Source organism: Priapulus caudatus, unplaced genomic scaffold (genome assembly GCF_000485595.1).
Source record: "Priapulus caudatus unplaced genomic scaffold, Priapulus_caudatus-5.0.1 Scaffold818, whole genome shotgun sequence".
Taxonomy (NCBI): Eukaryota; Metazoa; Priapulida; class Priapulimorpha; order Priapulimorphida; family Priapulidae; genus Priapulus; species Priapulus caudatus.
In genome coordinates this window covers 78,723-88,571 of record NW_014577879.1, presented here as the reverse complement: position 1 = coordinate 88,571, position 9,849 = coordinate 78,723, and the positions used below count along the sequence as shown (strand labels likewise).

At 41.3% G+C, this 9,849-nt stretch overlaps 2 protein-coding genes across 3 annotated transcripts in view; one reads left to right on the top strand and one right to left on the bottom strand.

Moving 5' to 3' along the window:
* The window catches only part of LOC106813745 (bleomycin hydrolase-like), a 16,838-nt gene extending 8,278 nt beyond the window's left edge, over nucleotides 1–8,560 (bottom strand). Inside the window, exons 1-11 of one of the 2 annotated variants that reach the window (XM_014817964.1) lie at nucleotides 8,545–8,560; nucleotides 7,975–8,155; nucleotides 5,506–5,651; nucleotides 5,158–5,310; nucleotides 4,334–4,564; nucleotides 4,014–4,106; nucleotides 3,534–3,689; nucleotides 3,244–3,402; nucleotides 2,943–3,010; nucleotides 2,359–2,476; nucleotides 2,071–2,108 (exon numbers count right to left, since the gene is read on the bottom strand). In XM_014817964.1, coding sequence (XP_014673450.1) covers nucleotides 2,082–2,108; nucleotides 2,359–2,476; nucleotides 2,943–3,010; nucleotides 3,244–3,402; nucleotides 3,534–3,689; nucleotides 4,014–4,106; nucleotides 4,334–4,564; nucleotides 5,158–5,310; nucleotides 5,506–5,651; nucleotides 7,975–8,017 — 1,194 coding nt within the window. In that variant the 5' untranslated portion in view covers nucleotides 8,018–8,155; nucleotides 8,545–8,560 and the 3' untranslated portion in view covers nucleotides 2,071–2,081. Of the gene's footprint in view, nucleotides 1–2,070; nucleotides 2,109–2,358; nucleotides 2,477–2,942; nucleotides 3,011–3,243; nucleotides 3,403–3,533; nucleotides 3,690–4,013; nucleotides 4,107–4,333; nucleotides 4,565–5,157; nucleotides 5,311–5,505; nucleotides 5,652–7,974; nucleotides 8,156–8,544 lie in introns of those variants that run through there. The other variant, XM_014817963.1, reaches the window with a different exon arrangement.
* The window catches only part of LOC106813747 (serine hydroxymethyltransferase, mitochondrial-like), a 22,564-nt gene continuing 21,003 nt past the window's right edge, over nucleotides 8,289–9,849 (top strand). The window contains 2 exon segments of the mRNA XM_014817966.1: nucleotides 8,289–8,343; nucleotides 8,514–8,611. Of these exon segments, the coding sequence (XP_014673452.1) occupies nucleotides 8,564–8,611 (48 nt within the window). The 5' untranslated portion in view covers nucleotides 8,289–8,343; nucleotides 8,514–8,563.

The window sequence follows — 9,849 nt, the reverse complement described above, 5'->3', positions numbered from 1 at the left end:
TATTCTTGCAGTGTGCGATGAACTTGTGTAGCAGTCTTCCCCCCGTTTTCACATTTATAAATTCTGTACACAGTTGTGTTAACTAGGCCTATATGTCAAACTGACAAACAGGCTAACGCCTCCATTACGAGTGTTCCCACTTTGAATATATTATAGATTATATGATTGATAATCCCATCCCCAACCCTAACCTAACCTAAATGACATTAAACCACAAACTAATATATGACCATGACCATATATATGTTATTATGACCATTATAATGACATTAAAGGTTGGGAACACTCCTAATGGAGTATCACCGACAAAGAAGTCGAAAACACGGCAGTGCTCCAGCTGTGATCCGGGAAAGTGGTTATTGACCATATCTTTATGCAAGTATAATAAGAATAAAACATTTTATATTTGTTCTTTGATGGTGCGATTTTGACACTGTACCGACAATTTATTGTTATTTCAACATGTTATTGTAGATTGCTCTGCGATGAAAAATCCTGTACACGGTGAGGGAATGTTAGTATACTCGTATTACAGTTACTATCTATGACTATAAACTTCTGTTATGTAGAAATTTATATTTCTTTCACAAATTAATTTTTTTACTCAATTATATTGTTCCCGGTGATCGTGGTGGTGCGATGATTAGTTGAGAAATTGCTGATGTAAAACTGTTTTGTACGGTTAGTTAGAATAAACTAACATTATGACTAAAATTGTGAACATATTAAATATGACGTTACTACTAACTATTGTAGCAATACAATAAAAAATAAAAATTGATGTTACTAACAAAAATGACAGGTAACTTGTGTTGCATTATTAGCCGATGCGAACCACTTTATTATCAAACAAGCATATCAGATAAAGAACTCAAGACCCATACTGTCGGACATAAATTAATTTTCATTTCATTCAGGTTACATATGGATCAGAGAAACATTTATTAAACGAAAAGACACTTACATCATACTGTCATAGATTTAGGTTTTTACAAGGAGTCGGGTTCAGTTAGGTTTGATCGAGCCTTCAGCTCGCAATTATGATGAAGCGTGATACTGATTCACAACGTACGGTGGTGCCCACAAGCGCGCCAAAATCTTTGTATGGAAACGGAACCGTGAGATGAGCATTCGAGCACATTTTCATAAGGCTGCCTTCTCTGGCTGCGCCCAATCGAGGCAAGCTGCAGTGCGCATTGATGCTACGAGCGACGGCGGCCCATGGGGTCCCACGCCGGTAACACCACAGTTTCTCTTTGTTCCACTCTTAGTATCTCCGTAGGAACAAACTTCTTATCAACGACGACCTCGTTGTACAAAGTCGGAGAAACCATCATCGGACATGATGAGCGTAGCCTGCACAACGCAAAGCAAAGACAATGTTAAATTGTTCTGTTAGTTAATTTCTGTAAGTTCGTGTAAGTTATGTTTCACACGGTTTAGCTCAACAGATACATGAATCGATTTTTTGTGTGTGGAATTACGAGAAACGTTTGTAGTATATAGTACATTTACATTAACCCCATATTACAACTTCTATATTACTACTATTAGCTCTTATTCCATGTCTACTATCGTGTGTGACCGCCTATATAAAAAACACAAAATGGTTTCAATCACGTTTACCACTCGCTACCATCCCCGAGTGACAACAACTAAGCTGAAAATTAACTTGTCACCTATTTTCATTTAAACAATGTAACCCTGATGGGCAGTGAACTATGCTTCTTTGCACTACTACTACTACGTCGATCAAGGTGGGCATGATGCTTCCTTCAGTCGGGAAACAGCAGATATCACTCCATACTTCACGGTCGCTCATGACTGGCCAGCTCCCTAGTTGTGTCATTGACAGCAAGCTTTTAACAAAAGATTTGATGGGTCTACGCGCTTTAAGGTGACGTGAGTAGGCTGCCATAGAATGACTTTGTTGGTAGGTAGCTCAGGATGTCTGTAGCAGTGGCCAGCAAGTCGTAGTTGCAAGTCGTTATTGCAGGTCAAGGTATAAAGGTGGATACATTAACAAACATGCATGGCTACGTACATACCTTTTCTCGCAATGTCATCGCCCAGGAATTTTCTCATCTCCACTTCAGTGTCTTTTCTCCCTGGAATCACACAGAAACCACTCAGCAAGAGTCCCTGAACCACTAAGAGAATAAGGGATGAAGACGGGGTAGCCAGAAAAATTCACGAGAGCAAACGAAATGGTTAATAAGGCAAAGACTGAAAAAGAAGTTGTGGCCAGCAGTAGGAGAAGATTTGGCACACAATTACATCCGAACAATTGCCTCACCACCTGCACGCACATCAATTTACGGCGACACGTCGCATGCATTTGTAAGAAAGGTCCAGTACCTCCAAATTAACGCCAGTGAAGGTCATTGCATGAGTCATGAACATCTCGCCATAGATGAGCCGGTCGGCTTTACTAAGCAGTAGTGGATCAGCACCAAACAGCAACTTGAAGTCATGACTGAAACATATGATATCAGGAGTGAATAATAATAGACTTACTATAATTATTAATTATTATAGATTATCTATTATTATAATTATGTACGATACTTAATTATATTATATACTATTATATTACACTATATATAATATAGTATATATATACAATACTATACTTTATATTATATATATACTACTTATATATAGTTATATTATAATAGATTATTAATTATTATAGGTTATCTATTATAATCTATTATTATTCACTCCTGATGATATTCTGGCTGCGACAAGAAATACAAGCATGCAATCAAAAACAGCAACTGCAGCATGTCACATAACGTATTGCCATCCGGTATTTAAGAATGTCAGTCGGGTGCCTACAATTACAAATTAAAGCCCAAACTGTCGACCTCGAATGGAAGGGTAGTTCATTTGGAAGCCCTATTCTTGTCTTTTTTATGCTTCCGACCCATGTAACTTACGCATTTGTATCGAGAAGGCCAGAGCTGCGGCAGAAGTGCTTGCCTACATCACATCCAAACCATACGGCCTGCAATGCAACGATAAAGATTTGTAATGGCTAGGGTTGGAAACAGAACCTAAACCTTTGCAGTACTACCTGCACTTCAGTTCACCCTTGTATAGTGCTGACCAATGAATGCACACCTTCCAGGCATGGAAACATAATCCAATGTGTGTCAGTCACATCTATAACACTCGTAAAAAAGTACTTAAATAGAATGACTTTGAGCAAATGAGACTACTAGCCGTTTCTGCACGTACCTCATTGCTTTTGATAGACTCCATGGCAAGTTTTCGCAGAACTTCAATTGGCTGGTTGTTGTAGAGCACGATGTTGCTGCCAGCCATGTTGTTCAAGTAGTCAACTGTGTACATCTTGTTATACGGGTTGGTCGGACGTGGATCATTAACGATACACACCTGTAGAGGGAGCAACGTTTCTCAAAAAAATGACAAACCGTGTTGAAGGTGAAATCTTATGGCGCATACATACTGCACGTAGCATGTCTTTTTAAACAACCCCAAAGCACTGTATCTGCCTGCATTCTAACCTTGTCATCGATATTGTAGATATCCTGCACGTGTTGCCTGTAGAATTCTAGCGGAGTTATTGGACCAATGGCGTGATATTGCTTATCCTTGTCATAGTATTCCCACACCACGTTCTCTGGTGGCACTCCAATGCATATACCACACACTGTGTAAATCTGAAAAATTCGTAACATTCTGAACTGAACGTGTGACAATAGAGTTGTTTTACACAGACAACCCACCCATAACAACATGACATTTAATGGTCAAACATGCTCTAGAGTGTAGACTCTAGACCATGGACTAGAGTCGATTGCATCTGAATAGCATATTAAAACAAGGGTTATATGACCATGTATAGACAGTACCATCATTATGCTTGCAAGAACTGGCCTTGGTTGAGGATTGAGCAAAAGAATGTCTAATACATTATTGTTCCTTTCCATTTCCATGTGGCAAGCTAGTGAGAGTTTTGATATAGTATTTAGGTAATGGTGTACCTTGGCCAACATAGCTGACTTCTTTGTGTGAATCTCTTCATCAGTCTTCCCGTCTTGCACCATTTTCCGAAGAATGTAGCAGTCCTTGCGAAGCTGCGACAATGCATGAAACACGTTCGACAGTGCATTACCAAAAAGATAACCGAGCGCACACTGCGCGACATAAAACTCTGTCGCAAAGCAAGGTTTGGGTGCCGCACGTAGCATCTGCACATCCAACTCCCTCCACTAACAGTGTGGGAAAACCATTCATCCTTGCACGGCCAATCTCTAACATGCACGCATACTACGCTTCGATTGATCTATAGCTATGACCTCACCAGGTTGTTCACGATGCGTTTCATCTTGAACGTCTGCTGGCAGGCAAACGTTTCGGGGAAGCACTGCCGTGGCATCAGACCGTATTTGTTCACGAGATTTACGAGCATGTCCCACTGGCCGCCATCATCACTTGGGTTCTGTAGTAGGTGGTGCATCAGTCGCCCGTCGACCGCCTCTCCTTTCTTTGCCATCTCCACCCATGCGTCCAGGTAGTAATTAGCTCTTTCGATCTGCATGCGAGCAAAGCAACGTTAAATTCTTAATTGTCTGTGATTAAATTTAATTACAAAATTTTTACGATTTAATTAAATGTTAAAGTAATGTTTAATTGTCAATCATATAAATGAGAAAGTATCTTGTTTATAGCAGCCATGTTAATACACACGTAGGAAATAATGTGTTGGGTTTCATTTGACTTCCTTACACAATCCTATGCTGCCGAGTCTGATATAGAAGCTTTATGCTCGAGTATTCACATGTAAACTGTATGTTTTGTCACTGTATGCAAACACATCACTTAAAATCTTGCCATAGCTCCTACGCGAGAGAATGAATGATTTATGTCCTACTCTTAAATATAAATGCCTGCTTACAAATATATTTACCTATATACAGTATATTTTGGCTATGACCTTTGTTACTTAGGGAATACGTGCAAACTGTCATTTATGCAAGTGTATGCACTGATGAATATGTACTTTACTAGCAACAAACAACTCATATCTTAGAACAAACAGAAAGGAATACTGGTATACTACATACAATAACAGTAAGAATGTACGACATTACTGTGCACTACGAGGCTTTAAAAGTATGTAATTACCTTGTCACAAAAGAACAAATATGACTGGCTAAATTCAAATTCCTCTAAGTTAAACTTTTTCATGAACGGTGTGCGGATGATGTTGAGCAAAGCAAAGATCCAGCAACGGCCGCTGTTCTTTTGGTTGGTCATCGGCTTCCCTTCTGGGTCTATCTAAAAAATATCACAAAATTCTACGGCATTTCATATCAGTTTTGCTGCCACATCGTCCAGTGTTAGAGAAAATCTACACAAACATTCCACGTGTAACTTTGCATGCTTTACGTTAACCTTTTTGATTCTAGAAAAGTTAGAAATAGGATGTCAGATTGAAAATCAAGTGAGGAAGCAAAGCAAACTGACGACTACCTTTGTGTTAAATCTATGGGTCATTTTCTCTGTCACGGTGCGGTCCAAGCACACCTCTAGGAAGTCTTGTTTTACACAGGCATTCTGTGCCAACCTGTTCTTGGGATCCGAATAAAAGCTTTCTCTCATCCATGCTGACTCTGCCTCTGACATACATAACAGCAATCACGAAGTCATTAGTGATCGAATCATCAGTCAAACATTTATATTGATAATGTTAGTACAGATGACTATAGCATCAAATAATTTATCATTATCATATTTTCCATTATAGTTCTATTAATAATAATCTATTATTATTCACTCCTGATATTATCAACCAACTTTTCTACTTATACCATTAACAAATGTGAACCTCATTATTATATAGATGTTCATGCATATCCTTGATTAATTAGCAGGTGTTGTGCTACAGCGGGCAGACTATATGGTTTATTATTGGAGACAAAGGCATAAAAAGTCAATGATAATACTATACCAATACATATATTCTGACTAGGGCATATAAATAAGGAAAAGCAGCCATGGGGAAAGGGGAATCAGTGTGGGGATACAGCCGAGGAGAAAGTAAACTAAGTGGAAGAGAGGAATATTATTAAGAAGAAAAAGGACCAGAATGGTGGATGAAGATGATAGATGGGGGGGGGGAGGGGGCGGTGTATGTGGAAGAAGTTAGCTGAAGATTATAACTTAGGATGCAGATGGTTACTTCAACCCCCCCTCCCCATCATGATAGGTTTAGGGTAAGGGTAGAGTTACATTGCAGAGATATATGATGATGTGTGTTACACTGTGTATGAGGGTTCTAAAGCAGGTTGAGCCAGTGTGTGTGGAAAAGGAGGAGGGTACTGTTACGATATGAGATTCATGTACCATATATGTACATCGTTGATGACGTCACATAACAACATATGGGCAGTAATAAAATGGCTACCTATAACACATAACGTGGTTGAGCATTGCCTCCTTATTATAGGCCTTCGGGCACGCTTCACAGGTACCTATAGCAGATATGGAAAGGACCTGGTCACGGTGAAGTGGTGTGATGGTACATGAGGAGAATTGAGAAAGGTAAACGGGATCAGCAGGGAAGAGAAATCGGAAGGAAGTGATGTCTGGAGAAAAATGTGGAGAAAGTTCGAGCGATGGGAGGAAAGGAAGAGCTAGGGTATAGTGTCACCGACAGCACTTAAAAACTGCCATGTTGCACCACCTGCTGGCTATAGATGAATTACACGTAGTATATCCACACGCCGTCAGTGGCGTAGTTAGGGGGGGGGGCAAAGGGCATATGGGCCCCCTGTTGATCAAAAAGTTTTAAAAAAATTAATTTTTGTTCTATTAAAAAGAGAATTGTTATAGTCAGAATGAAGGCTGTACATGTACTCAAAAGTGGCTCAAATACCATCTCCTGTGATCTACATTTTCACAATTTTCTGGGGATGGACCCCATACCCCCCTGCCTGTTTTCCACCCCCCTCCTTGGAATCCTGGATCCACCACTGAACAATTACTTATCTTGGGGGCAGAGCTCAAACAACGAAAAAAAATGTCGCCTCTTTGCATGTAGCGCCCATAACAAAGATTGCACCAGGTTGCCAGCTAAGAGGTGGCACCAGCTGCACTTCTATTCTAAAGCCTAGGACACACTGTGCGATTTTCTACGCTGGCCGCTTGCGATCGATAAATACAGTGCCGGGTCCACGCGGTGTGTCCGGTCTCACGGCAGCGTATTTCGCACGCGATCCCATACACCCGGCTGATCGCTCGCATTCAACATGTTGAATATTTCCGCCCGGTTTTTCATCGCTTGCGTACAGCGCATGCGCTTGCATGCGCTTGCACCAGCGCGCCCAACAATGAACAATCGTGTTCGAACGCGATTGTTTTTAGCAGCCAATCAATTGTAGCAACGAAAGCTAGGAAAGCCGTTAGAGTGGTCTGACACCGGACAGTGTGTCCAGCTGTACGCGCAACTCGTACGGCGTTCTAAAATCGTGAGCGAACATATATGCTGCCGGGCAGCGTACAGAATCGCTAGTGTGTCCTATAGGCTTAAGGGCGCACTCTGATTCAGTGATTGGTGCCAGCTCGTCGGTTAGTCGTGCCAGTTAAAGGTTATAGTGAGGCTGAGAGGGCCTATGTCCCCCAGGGTACTATCGGAGGGTACCCTGGGTACGCTGTACAGTTCGATATATCGGAACGTATACCCTGGTACGTACCATCTAATATGCCGGACCGTACCTCGCCTACTCCACTAAAGAGTCTAGGGAGTCGCCTACGCCTACTCCCTAACCCTAACCATATCAGATAGTTACCAGGGAGCCTTCCGAGGTTCAAGGATAGAGATGATGTCCAGTACGGTGATTGGATAGGATGATGTTAGTTGATGACTGAACCTGAATTTCATGGCCATGCATTTCCATAAAATTAACACTTCTACTTTTTAGAGTCTGCAATAATACATACCTCCAATTCCTAGTGCTTTCAGTTTCACAATATTGTCAGACATTATGTCTCGTCACTGAGAATGTACCTAGACAGTACTAGACACGCTTCGATAACGTAGAGTCTAGAGATGCAATCAGAGATAACGGGAAATGTGCTGTTCTGTGTTCAAGACACCGTGCACAAGCACACCAGTCTACACCTGTCGTAAAATATCCATCATTGCCACATATGTAAGAGTAGGCAGCAACGCCAGTTACAAACACACGGTACCAGTCTATTTACCATGTCACAAAAATTTCTGACGCGGAAAGATTTTACCGATGAAAATGTGCCGCTGAGCTACGACTACGAGCGCGGCGCGCCATTGACCCGCACGTCCGCAGTCGTGTAAGTGTGTATGTGTATCACTTGGGGATTAATCTATGCTACCAAGTTACCAATCTCTGTAGACTGTATTTCTTACTACTAGACATCGCTGTAGCTAAATTATGTAAAATCTGTTATTTAGTTTTTAGAATTACGTCTAAACTAATCCTGTTATACTTATTGTTGTGTAGAACGAGCCAGTATCTAGGTCTGCCTACTTACCGTTTTTATCAGACGCGCTATGTTGCCATTGAGATCGCTTCGAGTCGTCCAGTTCCAGACGCTAAAGGTACATGCAGAGCAGCTATAAATACTAGTAAGAACTAGTGCACATCAAGACGCTATATGTGACATGCAATTTGCGTTGTGATGATCATGTACAGTATGAAATTAGTGAGTTATGTCACATGGTGAACAATATTTACGGTTACCATATGTTATATAACTCACTGATTTTCTCGGAACCATTCGGAACCATTACTGGCATTAGGCATTCCTAACCCTATCATCCCATTATCATAATTATTCATGCATGGATGTCCTAAACCTAGGATAGTCCCTCAGGCTCGTTATTATTAATAATCCGGGATGTAGGGTGAAAATGAATGACACATGCCTCAGGGTGGGGTCGCCTCAGGTGCACATCGCCTCAGGTGCACGAAGGGTCGTTGTCGTAACAGGTACTACAGTTTTAGGTTGTTTAGTATTATGTTTATATTTTTATATGAGGTATGTTTAGGGTTAGGGTTAGGCCGGGTTAGGGTTAGGGTACACTTCTGTAGTACAAGTCTGGTACACTTTGTGTATACATGTATATGTACCTTGGGTACATATCTGTAGTACCTGTCAGTGGCGGATCCAAGGGGGGGTCATGGGGGTCATGTGACCTCCCTCTGACCAAAAAGGGGGGGTCACCGCTAAATGTGAACCCCCCATATCGAATATAATATATTATGTGGTTGTTGTGAAAGTGTGAATGATGTGCAGATATTAATTTTTCTGGCACAGTCCTGGTTTGTTTGGGCACCAGCTAGTTCTACAAATATGGTCTACTTTCACATTTAAAGAACAAGTTTTTCTTGGTTTCAGTAAAACTTCCAACTTGCTTACAATATATTCAAAAGGTGTATAGGCCTAGTGTCCATACAGAGTATCTATTTTGAAAACGACTTGATATAAAGTGATTAAATCCTGCAAAAATAACCCTTATGTATGCAGTAGAATTATCCTCAGAAGCCTTCTATTTACAAAATTTTGTCTGCGCTCGCTTGCCGAGCCACTACAAGTACAACAGAAATATAATGACTTGTGACCACCTCTTTAGACATTCCTGGATCCGCCCCTGGTACCTGTTATGACAACGACCCCTTGATCGCGAGCCTCAGTATTGCTGAGAGGGTCTATGTCAGGCTACTCCCTACGTTGCACAAACCGGGCGCGCCCGCCCCGTTTCGCGAAACCCCCCCCCCCCCCGTTCCCGAAACCCCCCCCCCCCCCGTTTCAATCGTTGCACCACGTTTAAATTAT